At 40.5% G+C, this 20,823-nt stretch overlaps 2 protein-coding genes across 2 annotated transcripts in view; one reads left to right on the top strand and one right to left on the bottom strand.

Annotated features, from left to right (window-relative positions):
* The window catches only part of LOC140735527 (uncharacterized), a 119,935-nt gene extending 111,090 nt beyond the window's left edge, over nucleotides 1-8,845 (bottom strand). Inside the window, exon 1 of the mRNA XM_073060707.1 lies at nucleotides 8,789-8,845. The gene's annotated coding sequence lies outside the window, so the exon portion shown is untranslated. The remainder of the gene's footprint in view (nucleotides 1-8,788) is intronic.
* Nucleotides 8,846-8,884: 39 nt separating this feature from the next.
* Nucleotides 8,885-18,290, top strand: bud31 (BUD31 homolog). The gene is made up of 4 exons (XM_073060705.1): nucleotides 8,885-9,047; nucleotides 13,420-13,542; nucleotides 15,984-16,150; nucleotides 17,691-18,290. The coding sequence occupies exons 1-4, from the start codon at nucleotides 8,954-8,956 to the stop codon at nucleotides 17,739-17,741; spliced, it is 435 nt and encodes a 144-aa protein (XP_072916806.1). The 5' UTR covers nucleotides 8,885-8,953; the 3' UTR covers nucleotides 17,742-18,290.
* Nucleotides 18,291-20,823: the final 2,533 nt, after the last annotated feature.

Raw genomic sequence — 20,823 nt, 5'->3', positions numbered from 1 at the left:
CATTTTAATTTTATCCACAGGGGCCCGTCGTAAGGCTGCTAGTTTATCTCGGATAATTGATATTAAACCTTTACCTAGTGGATTAATGGAAAGAAATAGGTCCATAGCATTTTTCGCAGGCATTTCAGGAAAGCTAGGAATTAAAGGAGCAATAAAGTGTCGGATTTGGAGATATCTGAAAAAGTGAGCGTTAGGCAGGTTGAACTTAACAGAGAGCTGCTGAAAAGAAGCGAAGCGATTATCAATGAAAAGATCTTCAAAATGTCTAATGCCCTTCCTATACCAAACATGGAATGCTGAATCGTACGTAGTAGGTAAAAAAAGGTGATTATGTGCGACAGGGCTAGAAACGAAAAACCCCTGGAAGCCATAGCATTTCCTAAACTGAGCCCATATATGCAAAGTGTGTCTAACCAGAGGATTAGCTATTGATCTGGGCAGACTGCTAGGGAGTGCAGAGCCAAGAAGTGCAGATATAAATAATTCTTTAGTGGAGCTCAACTCCATTGCCACCCAGTTAGGGCACTCGGGTTGGCCGTGGAAGAAAGACCAGAAGGTAGCACAACGTATATTAGCTGCCCAATAATATAAGCAAAAGTTAGGTAAAGCCATGCCACCCTCTTTTTTAGATTTTTGGAGATGGATTTTATTAATTCTAGAGCGCTTATTCTGCCACAGATATGACAAAATAATAGAGTCTAAGGAATCAAAAAAAGATTTAGGAATAAAAATTGGGATAGATTGAAATAAGTATAAAAATTTGGGGAGAACATACATTTTAACAACATTAATATGACCTACCAAAGACATAGATAGAGGTGACCATTGTACCAGACTCTGTTTTATGGCATATGAAAGATTGACAAAGTTTTCACGAAAGAGATCTTTAAACTTCCTTGTGACTGTAATTCCAAGATAAGTAAATTGATTATGGACTACTTTAAAAGGGAGATCACGAAATGTTAGTTCTTGTGCTTCTTTATTAATTGGGAAAAGTTCACTCTTATGTAAATTAAGTTTATAGCCAGAGATCTGGCTAAACTGGTCAAGAAGTGAAAACATTAGAGGTAAGGAAGTAGACGGATTTGAGAGAAAGAGTAATAAGTTATCAGCATAGAGAGAAACTTTATGCTCAACACCCCCTCTCCAAATCCCGGTCAATTCAGGACAGTTTCGAAATGCTATCGCCAGAGGTTCTATAGCCAAATCAAAGAGAAAGGGACTTAAGCGGCATCCCTGACGGGTGCCACGTTTGAGATTAAATACCTGGGATTTCTGAAAATTAGTTAAAACAGAAGCAGTAGGACACAGGTACAGCAATTGGATCCAAGAGATGAAACTTTGGCCGAGGTCAAATTTTTCTAAGACTGCAAAAAGGTAGTTCCACTCTATACGATCAAATGCTTTCTCCGCATCGAGGGAAATAACACATACAGGAGTCCCAGTTGGAGCTGAGTATAAAATATTAAATAGACGCCGAATGTTAAAAAAAGGGAGACGGTTTTTAATAAAGCCTGTTTGGTCATCAGAGATAATGGAGGGAATAACAGTTTCTAATCTATGAGCCAACACTTTAGCTAAGATCTTTACATCAACATTGAGCAGAGAGATCGGCCTGTATGAGGAACACTCTGTTGGGTCTTTGCCCTTTTTTAAAAGAAGAATAATAGATGCCTCATTGAAAGAGGGTGGCAATTTGCCGTAATTAAACGAGTCAGATAATACTGAAAGTAATTGAGGAGAAAGAAGTGAAGAGAATGATTTATAAAATTCTACAGGGAACCCATCAGGTCCAGGAGATTTCCCTGAGGACAGTGCAGAAATTGCAAAAGATATTTCTTCTGATGATATAGGTGCATTGAGTTTGGCTTTGAAATCAGATGAGAGTGAGGGGATATTCAGATTCTGTAAAAATTGATCAACAGAGATATTGTCATTCAGAGATTCAGAGGAATAAAGCCAAGAATAAAAATTTTTAAATGCGTCATTAATTTCTAAATGATCCGATGTAAAGTCTCCGTTCTCCTTCCGGATCTTTGTAATATGTTGTTTGGCTTTGGAACGCCTCAGCTGATTGGCTAGGAATTTACCAGACTTATCCCCATGAATGTAAAAGCGACTTTTGCTTTCGAGAAGTTGGCGTTCGACAGGTTGAGTGGACAGAAGGTTAAATTTAGTTTGGAGTTCAACGCGCTTCTTGTATAATTCAGGGTTCTTAGTTCGGGCATATATTTGATCCAAATCTTTAATCTGGTTAATGAGGTCTGATCGATCTGCACGGGATCTTCTGTTGAGATTTGCTGTGTAAGAGATTATTTGACCCCTCAGATATGCTTTCATGGCATCTCAGACAATCTGGGATGGCACTTCAGGTGATGTATTAGTGTTAAAATAAAAGGTTATCTGATCCTTAATAAATTTTACAAAATCATCATCCGATAATAAAGTTGAATCAAACCGCCAGTGTTTATTCCTCTGAGGGAGACCAGGAAAGTTCAGAGAGAGGGTAATTGGGGCTTGGTCAGAAATCAGTATACTCTGATAGTCACAAGAGTGGCAAATGGGATAAGTTGGTTATCGAGTAAGAAATAGTCAATTCTAGTGAAGGTATGGTGAACATGTGAGAAAAAAGAATAATCTCTCTCCGTAGGATGGAGGAAACGCCATATATCAGAGATACCAAAATTAGAGAGAAACGATTGGATAGCTAAGGCAGATTTAGTAGGTGATCTGGTAACAGAGGACAATCGATCCAGTTTAGGATCCAACCAACAGTTGAAGTCACCACCCAGTATAAGAGAGTATGAGTTTAAGTCTGATAGTGAGGAAAAAAACCGTTCAAAAAAGTTAACATCATCAAAGTTGGGGGCATACAGGTTTGCTAGTGCAACTTTAGTGTTATATAGTTTACCAGAAACAATAATAAAACGGCCATTTGTATCAGATATTTTATTATGGAGTTCAAAAGGAATATTTGAGTTAATAAGAATGGAGACTCCCCTAGCTTTAGCGGCAAAGGATGAATGAAAATGCTGACCCGTCCACTTTGATAGAAGCCGGGAGTTATCAAAACAACGAATATGAGTTTCTTGAAGGAAAGCAATGTCAGCTTTGAGTTGTTTGATATGTGAGAATACCTTCCTCCTTTTAACAGGGTGATTCAATCCCTTTACATTCCAGCTCACAAATTTAAGTGCACTAGCCATTATCAATTACTAATGCATAAAAGGCAGCAGGCATATAAAAAGTCAAGCAGTACACTAGCAGTCTGGGAGCAGAGATGTAAACATAGATTCGTAAAATCGAAACATGTACATGTCCTGAGCAATAAAGAGAAACAATAAATACAGTGAGTGATGTTGGAACTGGAAAACCTACCCCACCCACACAACCCAAAACTAGACGGCTACCAAAACAAGTAGTTAGCTCTACCAAAAAAATTAACCCAAATACAACTTCCAGATCTGTGTCATTGACAACAGTTCCGTATAAATACTATAGCAAATAGTAACTAGTTTATGCACTAGAAAACATAACTACAGATTAGAACACCTTCTGCAGAAATATAAAACTTAATACAGAGAAAATCGGAAGAAAACCAAAACTAACCTACCCGCGACAAATTATATAAGAATAAAGTAAGAGAAAGGGAAAAAAAAGGTAAAAAAAAGGAGAGGAAGGGGAAAATTATAAATTCAAGACGAGTATTTATCAACCATTTACAGAGGAGAGAAAAAAATTCAGAGATTAGAAAAAAGGGGTGAAGAAAGGAAAAAAAGATAAAATAAATAAATATTTAAAAAGGAAAAATAAATCAGCAATTAAACTGTGAACCAACAAACAGGGAGGCCTTCACTAAAGACTTCGAACCTCCAAAACAAGTTAGAGTCAGTTGTAAAACTCTGTAGATAAGGTTATACAAGAGTAAAAATAGATTACACACACACCAAATTCCGGGAGAGATTGTCAACAGCCCTTAGAGTTTCAATGAATAATGTCTGAGTGATTCAAGTGAAGTCTGAGTCCAGAAAAAGTAATTTTACTACGAGGAGTACTTATCCACCATTTTAGGAGGTCCGATCAGATTCCGAAGATAACTGGATAGCCAGAAGACTTGCCACAAATGCTTCAGCTTCCTTCACCGACCTGAGCCACTTGTATTTTCCAGTATTAAGCTTGATTCATAGATCAGCAGGATTGCGAAGAGAGGGTTTAAAACCACGATCAAAAAGCACTTTCATTACGCCTTTAAACTCAGCGCGCATCTTTAAGGTCTGGGGTGCAAAATCTTCCACAAAGCGAATGGTTGTATCCTGGAAAGGAAGAGACCCCCTGCGACGTGCCTCCACAATCAGACTGTGTTTTACCTGGTATTGATGGAAACACAAGATTACTGGTCGCGGACGGGAGCCCAGAATTCCGCGGGGAACATAAACTCTGTGTGCCCGTTCGAGCTCGGGCGGGTTCGGAAGCAAATCTTTCCCGAATATCTCACAGAGAAACTCGGCGAAAAACTTCACGGTTGATCCCTGTTCGGTCGCCTCTGGCAATCCAAGAATTCTAAGATTGCAGTGTCTGCTGCGATTTTCGAGATCCACCTTTTTGGAAAGGAGTTTGTTAGATTTTTCCTCTAAGCTGGAACAGAGAGTCTTCAAGTATCGAACACGACTTTCTAAATCTTCAGAAGTCGAATCGATGCGAGATAAGTGTTCAGCATGCTTGTCCACTTTATCGTTGATCTGATCCAGTTTGTCTTCCAACTGTTTGAAAGTTTTAAATTCCTTTAAAATTTCGTCTCGGAGCTTTCCGAACGCAACCAAGGTCTCGTCCAAGGGAGCCATAGCTTCTTTTCTCCCGGATTTAGAACTCTTGCTAGACATTGTAAGTTAGATATGTTCACAGGCAAGTAAGAGATACCGAAAAAATTCCTAACTAAGGTTTAAAAAATGGAGACATTTAGTGCAAAGATAGCAACATTAACGGAACAAAAGTTCGAAGCAGCTAAACAATCGCCATCTTACCGGAAGTCCCTCCTGCAGCAGTTTAACTCAATCTGATTACTTACAGAGCCAAAATAAGTGACAAACACCATTCACCAAAATCTTGCTTTAAAATCCAAACACAAAGCAATTACCATCAATACCAGAGGAAACAACACTCTGGACTGTTGTTACACCGCCATCAAGAGTGCCTACCATGCTATTCCATGCCCTCACTTCGGGAAGTCTGATCACCTGGCTGTACTACTCCCTGAGTATAGGCAGAGACTGAAGACTGCAGCACCAGTAGAGAGGACCAAGAAGATTTGCACAAGGGAAGCACAGGAGCGCCGACAGGACTGCTTTGAGTCGGTGGACTGGACTGTATTTAGGGATTCAGCTTCGAATCTGGATGAGTGCGCTGCAGCTGTTACCGACTTCAGTAAAACCTGTGTGGGTGAGTGTGTGCCTACAAAGACTTTACTGTACATTCCCAAACCAAAAGCTGTGGATGAAGCAGGAGGCACGTCATCCGCTGAAGGCTAGATCTGTGGCAAGTCTAGTCTGACACTACAGATAGAGATAGAGATAGAAAGATAGAGAGAGAGGGGAGGGGTGGGAGAGTGAGTGAGAGGGGGAGAGGTGAGGAGGAGGGAGAGTGAGAAAGGGAGGGAGATGGATGGGGGAGAGGAGATAGAAGAAAGAAAGAAAGAAAGAGAGAGAGATCTCCCCTCATTGTTGTGCTTAATTATTGAAGTTTGTTTTATCACAGTTCTAGAATGTAGTCACCATTCCTCATTAGCTAAAGATTAGCTGCACTCCTTTGGGAAATTTCTTGGAGGGGCATCATCGTGGCAGGAAAAATGGTGCAAAGTGTTGTGAAACCATTCTTTACTGAGTAGATCCTCTGGTTGTTATTGTGAAGTAAATGTAAGATAGAGATCAGTTTTGTTTGGGCAATGTGTTGTCCATGTGAATCGATGGTATCAAAGTTTCTGGTGTGGTGCATCAAGAACAATATAGTAGCTGCTGCTCCCCACAATATTCTTGGAGTTGTTATTCAGTGAAGACTATATCTATTGTGCCTCTAGATGGATGGATGCAGGGAGTAGTTCTTCAACCATGAACAAGAAGATTTAGGGAAGACTTCCCCTGTAGTGGTCTCCTTACTTGAAGATGGTCACAATCACAGAATCTTTGATGTCCCCACAAATATCTCCTCTTCCCATTGAACAAAGAAACAACAGATTTGTGAAGCTCTTCAGTTTTAAAATCTTAGTGGGCATACTGATAGCTCTTGAAGCTTTGTTATTTTGCATTTGCTATATGGCCTTCTTGCTCTTGTCAGTCAGGATTACACAAAATTGCTAAATTAATATTAATGTGGCAATGCCGCCATCTGCTGACAGAACAAGGTATCACACTAGATAATTTCACTTCCGCTTACAAAATTTCAATGGCTGAAATGAGGCTTTGCAACTTATTTTCTACACCATAATGGCAGTTCTAAAAAAACTTATTCCACCTCATTGCTGACCCTGATAAATCAATATTGTGTGAAACAATAGTAGTAAAACTCTGTCTCAATTGGAAGCTCGGTACATTTCAGTTGTCAATTGCTTCTAGATTGACAACCTAATTTTTTTTAGGTAGGCTCTGATCTGCATTTCTAGTGTTTCTTTTCAAAACCCAGTCATACTGCAAACCCACAAAATTAATCCGTATCTCTGTAACTATTAACAACTCTTGCTAAGCATTAGAAATTTCAGCCACAGATAATGAAATGTAGAATTTACACAGAAGAGCATGATTGGGTCCTATATGCAGGCTTTCTTATCATACTGCCTCTTTCACATTGCAAGTATTTATTCATTTTAAAAGTGCATAGTTTCTATTTACAACGTAGAATGGAATTATTTATAGTATGGAGGGAAGGGGGCCATTCAGCCCATCAAGTTCATGTCTGTTGATCCAGAGTTCTGCAAATACACATCCATGGCTCTTCAAATACACATCCAAATACCTTGTTAAATGTAATGAACATTTCCGCCTTTATTACTTTTCAAGTATATTCCATTCCAGCATAACCTCTTGCTCTTTTAGTTCATACCTCAACCAATAAACAGCACTGGGAATTCATATTAAATTGCTCAGTACAGAGAGGAGAAAGCTTCAGCTGTTCGTACAAGGCATGAAACGTGCAATTATTTTGAGCTGCTGCCTTTGATGACCTGAGAATATTCATTCCAATGTACTTTGTCCCTCCTGTTTACTCTGCATTCCATCGCCTTGCTCCATCTCCTCAGTGCATTGCCTCACACGTTTCTAGATTGAATTCCATTTGTAACTTCCTGCCCTGTTCCTATCTGCCTGCACCATACAACTTTTTGTATCATCTGCAATCTTTCTACAACATTGAAGTCTGGGCAATAAAAGTAAGGTAGTAAATACTAAGCTCTGCAGAACCATACCACTAACAGTCTTATTTTCATAGAAACACATCAACAATTAATATTCTGCCATTAAGCTAACTCGGGATCTCATTTGGATCCCACCTGTTATCCCACGCAATCTTTGATAAAAATCTTATCAAATCCCTTTATTGTTTATCACATAAAATGGCAGAAGTGCAGGGTATTGCCATTTTTTCAGGGAGATCCCAACAAATATTTAAAGTAGATGAACTTGTGTTACAAAGGAGAGAAAGCAAGCGACCTAGTGGATGTGTAGCGGACGACTCCTATGGTGGGGGAGTCTAAGACCAGAGAACAAATCCTTCAGAATAGAGGGACATCATTTTAGAACCGAGATGAGAAGGAAATTCTTTAGCCAGAGAGTGATGAATCTGTGGAATTCGTTGCCTCAGGTGGCTGTGGAGGCAAAGTCATTGGGTATATTTAAGGCAGAGGCTGATGGATTCTTGGATAGTCAGGGCATGAAGGGATACAGGGGGGAAGGCAGGAGATTGGGGCTGAGAGGGAAAATGGATTGGCCATGATGAAATGGCAGAGCAGACTCAAGAGCCAAATGGCCCAATTCTGCTCCTATATCTTATGGTCTTAAATCATATAAACAGCAATAGGATTGGCTTCAGACTTCTCCATATAGGCCAAAAGATGATCTTCTCTGCTGTAAAGCTCTGTGATTCAATTTCCCTGCAAATTGGCAAATCAAATGAATATAGCTGCTGCTCAGAACTTTCAACCTAATTTCTGATGCAAGGCCCTGGGTGAGAGACCCTTTTTCTCAATCTTCTGCTCACCATGAGAACTTGACTTTGAGGGAAGAGAAGAACTTTGCGAGCTTCTCCAGTGGAGGCTCACAAGAGTAATTGCAGGAATGAAAAGGTTAACGTATGAAGAGTGACGGCTCTGGAACTGTACTCGCTGGAGATTAGAAGAATGAGGGGGAATCTCATTGAAACCTATCAAATATTGAAAGGATTAGACAGAGCGGTTGTGGAGAGGATGGTACCTACTGTGGCTGAGTCTAGGACCAGCGGGCACAGCCTGAAAGTAGAGGGACAACCGAGATGAGGAGGAATTTCTTTAGCCAGAGGGTGGTGAATGGGTGGAATTAATTGCTACAGATATGGAAGCCAAGTCATTGGGTATACTGTTGTTGATTGGCAAGGGTGTCAAACGTTACGAGGAGAAAGCAGAATGGGGTTGAGAGGGATAACAAATCAGCCATGATGGAATGGGAGAACAGGCTCGATGGGCTGAACGGCTTAACTCTGTTCTCGTGTCTTATATGGCTCCCTGGTATCGGGATAGTACCGCACTACAATAATTTAAGGGCTTCCTCACCCAAAAAAAAACTCCCTGTCCAGTCTCCAGGGGCAACTCCGGCATGAAGTGGAGATGAGAATCGCTTAGTTATGACGGAGGGGGACGTGTTATTTGTGCGACGGCCTGCGCCAGGACCGGGAAGCGGTGGCGGTGCCCGGATGAGCAGGTTCCTGAACGGGTGAGATGCCGAAAGTGAAGCGGAGCCGCAAACCTCCCCCTGACGGCTGGGAGCTGATCGAGCCCACCCTCGATGAGCTGGACCAGAAAATGAGGGAGGGTGAGTGAGATTCGGGTGGGAGAGGGGGCACTGCGCCTACGCCAGTACCATCGGGGGCAGACGGCCCGGCCTGCGACTCGCCAGCCAGGCGCTACCCTCCGATCCCGGGCTGGTCTCCGAGCGAGGGAGGTGGGTGGGTTGCTCCGGCTATATTTCGTTAAAACGTATGACTGATGCTGCAAATATGAAACAGAAAAATGCTGGAACTAGTCAGCAGGTAGCACAGTGTCCATGGAGAGAGAAACGCGATTGACGTTTCAGTTGAATCAAATTCAGTATCACCGGCGAATATCGAGAAATTTATTAACTTAATGGCAGCAGTGCAATGAAATACATGATGAATATGCTGAAAAACTGAGTTATAGTAAGTATGTATGTGTCTATTAAATAGCTAAGTTAAAGTAAGTTGTACAAAATACAAATATAAAAAGTAGTAATGTCCATTTAGAAGTCGGATGGCAGAGGGGAAGAAGCTGTTCCTGAATCGCTGAGTGTGTGCCTTCTGGCTTCTGTAGCTCCTACCTGATGGTAATAAGGAGAAGAAGGCATGTCCTGGGTGGTGGGAGTCTTCATCATGGACGCCACCTTCCTGGGGCACTGCTCCGTTGGTTACTATGGAGACCAGTACACATGATAGAGCGGACTAATCTTACAAGTTTCTGCAACTTACTTTGATCTGGTGCTGTAGCCCCCCCCCCCTCCCCCTCCCCCCCATAGCATACAGTAATTTAGCCAGACTCTATTTGTAAACCTTTTTGAGTGTTTTAGTTGACAAACCAAATCTCTTCAAACTCCTAATGAAATATAGCTGTTGTCTTGCCTTCTTTATAGCTGCATCAATACGTTGCATCTATGTAGGTCCTCAGAGATATTGTCACCCAGGAGCTTGAAATTGTGCACTCTCTCCACTTCTGAGAGAACTTATTTGTGCTCCCTCACCCTACCCTTCCTGAAGCCCACAATCAGCTCTTTAGTCTTTCTGGTGCAAGATTGTTGCTGTGACACCACATCACTAGTTGGCATATCTCGCTCCTGTACGCCCTGTCATCACCATCTGAGATTCTACCAACAGTGGTTGTATCATCAGCAAATTTATAGATGGTATTTGAGCTGTGCCTAGCCACACAGTCATGTGTATACAGAGAGTAGAGCAGTAGGCTAAGCACACACCCCTGAGGTGCGCTAGTGTTGATCGTCAGCGAGGAGGATGTGTTATCACCAATCCGCACAGATTGTGGTCTTCTGGTTAGGAAGTCGAGGATCCAATTGCACAAGGGGACACAGAGGCCCAGGTACTGGAGCTTTTTGATCAGAACTGTAGGAATGATGGTGTTAAAAGCTGAGCTATAGTCAATAAACAGCATCCTGACGTAGGTGATCCAAGGCCACGTTGAGAGCCAGTGAGATTGCATCTACCATAGACCTACTGTGGCGAGAGGCAAATTGCAGTGGGTCCAGGTTCTTATTGAGACAGGTGTTGATTCTATCCATCACCAACCTCTCAAAGCATTTTGTCACCATAGATGTGAGTGCTACTGGGTGATAGTCATTGAGGTAGCTCACTACTTTTCTTGGGCACTGGGTATAATTATTACCCTTTTGAAGCAGGTGGGAACTTCTGACTAGCAGTGAGAGGTTGAAAATGTCTTTGAATACCCCCAACAGTTGGTTGACACAGGTTTTCATAGCCTTACCAGGTACTCCATCGGCCCCTGCCACCTTGTGAGGGTTCACCCTCTTGAAAGACAGCCTGACATCGGCCTGTGAGATAGAGATCGAAGGGCCACTGGGTGCAGCAGGCGTACTCATAACGGTGCATTAATTCTCCCTTTCAATGAATGCATAAAAGGCATTGATCTCGTCTGGCAGTGAAGCATCGCTGTCATTCGTGATATTGGGTTTTGCTTTGTGGGAAGTAATGGCCTGCAAACCCTGCCAGAGCTGATGTGCCTCGTTTGTCACTTATAACTTCTCCTGGAGTTGTTTCTTGGTTCTTGAAATGGCCTCTGCATGTCACACTTGATTTTCTTACACAGACCTGGATCTCCAGACTTGCATGCCACAGATCTAGCCCTTAGCAGACTACAAACCTCTTGGTTCATCCATGGCTTTTGGTTTGGAAATGTACAGTAAGGTTTTGTAGGCACACACTCATCCACACAGGTTTTAATGAAGTTGGTGACGACTGTGGCATACTCATCCAGGCTCAAAGATGACTCCCGGAACACAGTCCAGTCCACTGATTGAAAGCAGTCCTGTAGGCGCTCCTGTGCCTCCCTGGTCCATGCCTTCTTGGTCCTCACAATCGGTGCTGCAGTCTTTAGTCTCTGCCTATACTTAGGAAGTAGAATTACCGGCAGCTGATCAGACTTACCAAAGTGTAGGCGTGTGATAGCATGATAGGCACTCTTGAACTTGGTGTAACAGTGGTCCAGTGTTATTTCCCCAGTACTATGGATGACTTGTATTATTTAGTGACTTTGTCAGGCTGGCCTGGTTACAATTCCCCAAGGTGATAGTGAAGGCATCAGGGTGTGCTGTTTCATGCATGTTGATCCCATTGCTCAGATCATCTAGACCCTGTTTTACACTGGCCTGAGGTGGAATGTACACCGCTACCAAAATGATCACAGAAATCTCTCATGGCAGGTAAAATGCCGGCATGTAATTATGAGATGTTCCAAGTCTGGTGAGCAATATTGGGATGTCACCAACACATTACTACACCATGAGGAGTTGATCGTGAGGCATACACTTCCACCTCTGCTTTTGAGAGACTCGACCAACCTATCTTGACGATGAACTGTGAATTTTATTCGAATTGTTGTATCTGGCATGAAATGGGTTAAGCAAGATTTTGTAAAATAAGGGACACATGTGGGCCTTGCGTCCCTCTGATACACCACCCTAGCTCTGAGATCGTCTGGTTTATTTACCAGAGACTACATTTGCCAGCAAGATAGTTGGTTTTGGGAGTCAAAACCCTTGTGTTTTTTTTAAGGCACCATCAGACCAGCATGTTGATCCTTCTTTCGCCAGCGGCTTCTGAAAGGGACAGTGTGTTGGCCACAGTCTGGTCTATTTCTGTCTGTTATAAGCAGCAGTAATTGTTCACTTGCAATGAAACTTCGTCACTGTCCGTACACATTATATATGCAGTTATGGTTCTCGGCCATAGCAGACTAAAACGGGGTATTTTGATGACTTCCATCAGCCGTTCGGGTTGTCCGTGGTGCTGGCGCTCCAGAAGTAAAGAAAGATCAGTGATCTGAATGTCAACTCAGTACCTCCACGGATGCTGACTGGACTATTAAACATTTCTATCATCTCTTCCACCTATCTGGTTTCACTAAGGTGATAGTTCTGCGATTGCTGCAGGTCCACCTTACACATTCCCAGATTTGTTCTGAATCCACCTTCTTAATATGTTAGTAATGCAACATCGTTCTTTTAAAGATTTGCTTTGTTTGCGGGTCACTGGTGCGTCTGCTGAAACGGATGTTCGTTTGTAACAGGTAGATTGATGGGGATGATATGTTTGATCTGTCGTCAGCTCAGAGTTCAGTGAGTAAAGTGCAATAGAGCTGTTCTCGATAATAGTCATTTGAAGTTGACCACCCAGAGCATACAGTGTGTCCGTACTATCACAAGCACTTTCCTCATTGGCTGAGTGCTGAATTGCCAGCTGAAGGTGGGTGTGTATGCTTACTAGAGGGAGTTTCCTTGCCTGTGTTTGACCCAATGCCTGGTTACATCAGGGGAACTGATCTTATAGTCAAAAAGTTCCAGAGACATTTCCTCATCTTGTACAACCCTGGTGAATATCTCAACTTTGGGTAAGTTGTAAGTTAGGCAAATTAATAAACAGAAGTAGAATACAAATGCAAAGAGAAGAAGGCTAGACTTTATAAATTGTCAGGCTGCAAGAGAACAAGAAAGATGCAAAGGCATTGAAGAGTGTACAGGAGGGTTTAGCAGGATGTTATCAGGAAATTCCATAATGGAGAGAGCTGGGAAGGTGAATATAGTTGTCTTTGAAGTGGAGGAAGTTGAGAGGTAACCTGAAAAATTCACAATGAAAGGCTTCTAAAGAGTGGATCTGGAAAAAATACTCTTTGGCAAGTGACTTAACAAACAAGTTGTGGATTCAAATTTGTGGACTAAAGATGTAGAGAATAAATGAGAGTTATTTTTCATTTGAACAACTGTAAGCTATCTTCTTTGGACTGTGGGAGGAAACCAGAGCACCCAGAGGAAAGCCATGCAGTCAAGGAGAGAATGTACAAACTCCTTACAAGTAGCACCGTGATACAAAGAAATGTCCGAACTTAGATTGAGTTTCTATTAAATTAATTTAACTTTTTCTTTGTAGCTGAGACAGAGCCGCATGAAGGGAAGAGGAAGGTAGAATCACTGTGGCCCATCTTCAGACTCCATCACCAGCGAACACGTTACATATTTGACCTCTTCTACAAGAGAAAGGCGATTAGCAGAGGTATAAGTATTAAATAGTACACTTTTACCACTAATATTTGCTGTATGGATAAATTTGTGAACTATTGGAAATTTCCTTATTCAAAGTGAAATACTTACGTTTTTAAAAGCAAAATTGTTCAGTTGAATCTATTTCATGTTGGTATATAATCAATAGTTAAATTGCTGAAAAGAGACTTGACTACATCCAAATAAATTTCCACCCAGGTTCATTGCAATATATTTTGGAATTTAAAAAATCCATTTGGTCTTTTGCAGAATAGCAGCTATGCCACAGCATCTTTTCCTTAGAAGTCTTGTGTTCATGACATTCCCACTCTTGTCGATGGCCTGTTTTTGAGGCAAAGGAATTTTATTCAATATTTGAATCTTTTGTGAGAATGCAGAACTACTGTCTTTTACTCAGCTTCTTGCATATTGTAACACATTGGTGATCAATAAAACCACCTTCAAGCTCCAACTACACCTGGACTGGAGTTTACCTATCTGCCTAGCTTAAGAAAATGGAGAAAAGTCTTGAAAGAAGGCAGAATACTTAGTGTTTCCTTCTACACTCTTGCTGGTTTAGAATGGGAATGTTGATTGATGTGGACAGTACAATGATTCTCATTTGGATTTAATAGAGCAACTGAGACTTGCTTTGATCTGTTGCTTACCTGGTACCTTAACATAATGGATTCACAAAGTTTGATACTTTAATGTTCACCTGTTATACTATCTTATTTTTGGCACGGCGTCGATTAAATATTCTGTAGGTCAGCAACTCCAGATATTTGTATGGAGAACATTACAGTATTGACTGGGCTGATATCCCATTGGTTTCATTGTGATGTAACACCTGGGTTGTCCTTGGGAACCAGCAGCAATTATTCACTTGATATCTTGCTGCATCATTTTAGAACTCTCAAATTATAGCTTGTTATTTGGCTCTTTTTGGTCCAAACTGACAAAGGGAGTTTATTTACTTTTACAACTCCTCTTATTTTATATAAATATGCTACATTTTAAAAGTTTCACAAACACTCAAAACACAGGAAGTATCTTGTAAGTTATTTTTTTCTCTTGCACACGCACACACACAATAACTGAGGAAGTGTTCATGGCTTCATTGTCCATTCAGAAATCTGTTGGCAGAGGGAAAGAAGCTGTTCCTGAAATGTTGAGTGTGTATCTTCAGGCTCCTGTATCTCCTCCTTGATGGTAGGAATAAGAAGCGGGCATATCCAGGGTAATGAAGGTCCTTATTGATGGATGCTGGAGGCAGCTCCTTTTGGGGAGGCTAGTACCCATGATGGAGCTGGCAGTGTTTACAACTTTCTGCAGCCTTTTCTGAGCTTGTGTAGAGACCCCTCCATACTAGACAATGATGCAACCAATTAGAATGTTCTCCATGGTATTTGTAGAAATTTGAGAGTTTCTTTGCCCTACCAATTCCCCTCAAACTCCTAATGGAATATAGCCACTGTTGTATCTTCCTTGTAATTGTATCGATACGTTGGTGCCAGGATACATCCTCTGATGTTGACACCCAGGAGCTTGAAACTGCTCACCTTTTCCACTCTGATCCCTTGACTTGCCCTTCCTGAAGTCCACAATCAATTCCTTGGTCTTACTGACGTTGAGTTCAAGGTTGTTGGTGTCACAACACTGATCCAGCTGATCTATCTCACTCCTGTATGTCTTCTCGTCACCATCTGAAATTCTGCAACAATAGTTGTGGTGCAGCAAGTTCATAGATGACATTTGAACTGTGCCTATCCACACTGTCATGGGTATAGAGAGAGTAGAGCACTGCGCTAAGCACACTCCCTTGGAAGTGTGAGTGTTGATTGTCAGCAAGGAGAAGATGTTATTTCCAATCTGCACAGACTGGCCTGGTGAGGAAGTGAAGAATTCAGTTGCAGAGGGAGGGACAGAGGCTCAGGTTTTGGTTAGAACTGAGGGTATGATTGTGTTGAAGTCTACATACTAGGTGCTTAAAATGTTCTATTTATGCATTGAATTTAGAATTGTTGGCTTTGTTCTTGCCCATAATGGTGCTTTATAGGGTACAAGTGGTTCTACAATAGTGTGCAGTAGAACTAATTAAATTTCCCCCTGGGTTGTTAAAATTTAATGAGTGTTATGTTCAGTCTGTATTTCAAAAATTACAATACTGCTTTTATTTTGTGACTTACAATTATTTGTGCAAGTGAGGAAAAAGTTTTTGAGATTTGAATGTTTGCAAAATGAGTGGCATTTCATAGGGCTTATAAATGGTTTGTCATGCTAGAGGGAGTAAACCCACTGTCTGTAGGATGTTTGTTTTGGCAAATCTAATTTGCACTGCAAAGTTCTAATTGTTTAAATTTTTCTAAGGAACTTAAACATATCATTTGTATCCTCTGTTATTGGCTGTTTTATAAATGGCACCTCAGGTAACATCACAATCTTTTTCTCTAGAGCTTTATGATTATTGCATAAGGGAGGGATATGCTGATAAGAATCTGATTGCCAAGTGGAAGAAGCAAGGCTATGAAAACCTGTGTTGTCTTCGTTGTATTCAAACCCGAGACACCAACTTTGGAACTAACTGCATCTGTAGAGTTCCCAAAAGCAAGCTTGAAGTGGTGAGTTTCCATCTTCATTCAGTAAAAAACATTCGGACTTGCCAAGCTGTTAACATGAGAGAGTTTGATCCAACAGCAGTTTGTATAAAAAGATACTATGAAATAATTTCAACTACCAAAGTTAATATTTAATCCACAATTCATTTGCTTACAAGATCATTACTTCCAAAAGATAATAAGCTGTAAGTTTGTTTGGGATTTTTCAGGTTGAAACAGTTTCCAACTAAATGTGTGTATTGGATACCACTGCACCCTCTCACAGCTTTCAGTTATTAAAGACAAATTGAAAGGACGCTGTGGCATTGTAGTGCACTTTTGAGTGCAAAGAACTTTCCTGTTACCTATGCTGTACTTTCATATCTAATTGTGGCCAAAACTTCAGTTACTGGAGTCCACTTGTAATAACATATTTTGGATATGCAGTGTCTGCACCTGCTGGAAGTCCTTAAATTGATTAGCATATCCCTTGAAGCAGGTTCCTTTAATGCCTTTCCATTTGCTGATGATGTAAACATAGACAAAAATGTTGAAAGTGGTGTTTTCTTGTGTACCACAGTTGTCATGTACTGTTGTGTAAATAGTGTTGAATAGAAATATCATTAAATCATGTACTGTGAACCCACACATTAACCAGCTGTGCTCTTTGCTTCAGTGATAAAAATCTGTAATTCTAACATATCATCAGTTGTGAATTAAAGAGGAGTGAGATCGCACGATCAGCTGGAGAAGCTTGCAGAGATGGGAATAGGAAAGAGCATAAATAGCGGATTTATAAAGCAGGATGAAGATTTTAGAATTGAGGTATTGGAACCCAGGAGCCAGTGTTTGGTCATCAAGATGATGAGTGTGGAGTACTTCCTTGTGATGGGTAGAGTATAGAGTGATGAGCTTTGGAAAACTTGGAGATTCTGGGGGTTGGGCTAAAATGGGTTAGGCTAGGGTTAGTGTAAAGATGAGTGCTTAATGCCTGGCATGAACTTGGTGGGTCAAAATCTTGTTTCTGGGCTGCATCTCTCTAAGATGACTTTGATAGCATTTGCAAACAGCCAATTCTGAATATTAACTAAGGATGAGTGTTTCAGTCATGAATGGATTAAGGTATGGCATCAGGTGTAGATTTTGGAATGGATTGGATAAAGGAAAGAACTTAGCTTGGTGTTAAGTTTGATTCACTTGCTGCAACTGCTGTCACTTGGCCTGAAGCAAAGGTCAGGGGTAGAATGGAACAAGTTGCAAGGACATAATCTGTCATGGGGCTTTGGTTGTAGCTTGAACCACAGAAAACGCTGATATATTTAGGACACAAATTCAAACAAGCAGCAAGTGTGCAGAGTTGGTAAAGTTGGCTGTGCTTAGAGAAAATGTGAAAGGACCAAGGTATAATAAATGTAGAACAATGTGGGTGGTAGGATAGGTAATTCAGGGTTCTCAAATAGATGTTGGGGGCAACAGTCTGTATATATAGTTTACCCTTGATCAGTATTTATGCTTTGAAATTGTGTTCTTAGTCATTTATTTATTGTTTATTTTTCCTTTGCAGGGAAGGATTATTGAGTGCACACACTGTGGATGCAGAGGTTGCTCTGGTTAACTTTTCTTTCTTGGATGAAGTGGATTTTAGTCCACGTACAATCAATCTTATTTCTGATTTAGAATATATGGACCATAGTAAGATGTTCTGTAAATGCTGTGGCTTGCTTCTAATTAACTTTCTCTTCGACTGGAATGAAATAAAACTTTTTTAAAAACTGAAGTTTGTGAACACTGTAGACTGCATAAACCAACATGAACCCAACATTGCATACAGATTGGTTGGACAGCAAGCTCCCCAGTCTGAAGCACCTTCTTAAGAAGGTAGGGCAGTTTGATGTGAATGTAATGCAACAATCGTAGTTGTGCGTAATTTAGGTTTGGAAGGAAAGCTGTTTTTTGCCCTGCAGATGACTTTTTAGTAGGTGATTGGAGTCACCTTGACCTATATAGTTATGTCATAGCAGTAACATTTACTTTAGACTACCCTATTATACAACTATCTTTGATGGTCGTCTAGATTTTCATTTACGAGTAATCCTTTTTAAAGCTGCTTATTGAACTGTATTGAAGGTTGCTACAAAATAAAGTTTTTCTTTTTGTTCACTTACTTACCTGAAAATATTGGTATACTTAAGTATTAGAATATGCTGCTCATAACCCTTGATTTCTTTGCAGTCTTTTATCAATCTTGTTCTTCTACACACTCAATAATTCATTGTTCAGAAAAAATCTCCAATGGGATTTCTTTCTTTCCTCAGTATTAAGTGATCAACTGATTGTATTGAGTTGCCCATCTTATTTTGCATTGCCCTGAACAAGGGAGAGAACACAAAAGTTAAGTATAGTACCAGCCCTTCAGCCCAGTGATATTGAGTTGACCTTAATATATTTACACTATTAAGCCATGTGGGATCCTGTGTCTTGCACTCTGATTATCTCACTTCTAAACTGCAGAAAATATAAACCAATCTTCCTTTTTCTCCTCTTAAGAAAATCCTCTCAGCCCATGAATTAATCAGGCGGACCTTCAGTGTGCAGCTTCCAAGGAAAGTACATTATTCCTTAAATGAGATCATAACAGTTAGGTGTGGTCTTACCAGAACCATAGACAACTGCAGCAAGATTTTTCTACTTGTATATTCCACTTACCTTGCAATAAAGATTAACATATATTTCTTTACTAATTATGTGCTGCATCTTTATGCTACCATTGTATTTCATGTACCAGGAGTGCCTGCAAATAATCATCTCTCTATTTAAATGACCATTTCTATTTTTCCCACCAAAGTAGAAAATGTTATATAATTTCCATGTGTCAGATTTCTATCCACTCACTTGTACATAAATTTTGCACTTTTTTGATTTCTCAAATTTCCATGTAAACCGGTTTACCTTTGTGAGTTATTAGTTATTGTTAGTTTTGCAGTTGGCCCTGCTGTTTCAAGTCCAGTCTTGCTATCTGTGTTTTTTGTGCAATCTCCCTTGACCAAGTGGGTCTCCTCTCCATGCTCTCATCTCCTCTCACATCCAAAACATGTGCTTGTTGATTAGGTGGCTATATTACTCAGGTTTATGGGAAAAGGTAATGATGAGTACGATTTCTGAGGCTATTGGGAAATGAGGGGGGGATGTGACAGATGGGATTGTTCTACTGGGGACTGGCACATATTTGGTTTTTTGAAGAGGGTTCTTTAGTATCATTAGGATAGGGCAATAGCTTTCTTTGTTTAGATTTTAATTTTGCCCTTTTATTATGTTTATCCAAGTGCCCCTTTAGACACCTCATAATTAATAATCAGTATTTCCTCACCTGTTCACTTTAACATTCCACTCCCCCAAGCCATTTTCCCCTTCACTATTTAATATAACAACCTGCTTATAATCTTAATTATTCAATTTCTTGTTCACATTTATTTATCACAAGTACATCAAGGCATACAGAGAATTGTATCATTTGTTAACAGTCAAAGGATGTGCTGGGAGTTCTGCAAATATGGCAACCTCACTGTGTTCAGAAGAATAACACAAGCAGCAAAACAAGCTCCCTCACACCCTCCCATCCACTTGTACAAAGACAGGCCTCCAACCCCTGTACTGGCTGCCTCCAGTCCTTGTCACAGGACACTGATTTCTGGCCAGCACAATAACTCCTCTTCATCTTTGCTGCTGTGCCCCACCAATTTAAATTATTTTCTCACACCTCTTTCTTTGGACACAGCTATATCATTAGTTTTTTTTTGTATTTTTTTAGTTTTATATTTTAGTTTTCTCTTTCCTATTTTATCTTTATTATTGTACAGTTATATTTAACACTGCTTTCTTGCTCAAGCAAGGCCTCCATTATTGTTATTGGATGACAATCACTCTTGGTTTCATATGTCTGTAGCTACTCTATTTGCCATGTTCTCTGCATTTGTGTACTTGCATCCAAACCCGTGATGGCAGTGCAATTCTTACCTGCAAATGCTTTGGTCATAGCCATCATGTAGCGGTCTCTCTTGTCCAGAAATGGTCTTAATGCCCCTAGAAACTCAAATATTTTACATTTTTTCATCAAGCATTTTCTGATTGGACATATTTTACTGCCGTCACCCATTTGTGCATGGAGTTGGGAGGATTCGACTTCCATGCGTTCACCTCTGTTTCTCCAGAATAAATCTCGATGGGCTGGAATGGGTTTTAAGTTTCGTAAGTAGAGTCACCATGGTATATGAGAAAACGGCAGGTGGCCATTTCCAGAGGTAATTTATAGTGTATGTTTTGCATTAAAAGGTTTGATGAGAAGTGCATTGAAAATTTAAAAAGAACTTTAGAACAAGGGGATTAGCAAAGGAATGAAAATGATTAAGTTTTTTGTAACAGTAACTGGTCAACATTTGAAAATGCATAGAACCTGGCAAACAAAACTGAGTAGCTACTGACATATGAAGCCAACAGGGATTGTCATCTAGTAGCAGTAATTTGAAAATGCTGAGTTAGTACTGGAGGTACATTGCATTGTAGCATTTAAAAAGGAGCTGAAGGAGAATTTGTTGGGAAATGGGTTTAGATTACTGCAGCAAAAAGCTGGACTGGATTTGACAGGCTAAATAGTTTCCTTTCATGCTATTACAATGTATATATTTGAAATTGTGTGTATT

The sequence above is a fragment of the Hemitrygon akajei genome, chromosome 11 (assembly GCF_048418815.1).
Source record: "Hemitrygon akajei chromosome 11, sHemAka1.3, whole genome shotgun sequence".
Classification (NCBI taxonomy): Eukaryota; Metazoa; Chordata; class Chondrichthyes; order Myliobatiformes; family Dasyatidae; genus Hemitrygon; species Hemitrygon akajei.
The sequence above is the reverse complement of the archived record's forward strand: the minus strand, read 5'-3'. Positions and strand labels throughout refer to the sequence as shown.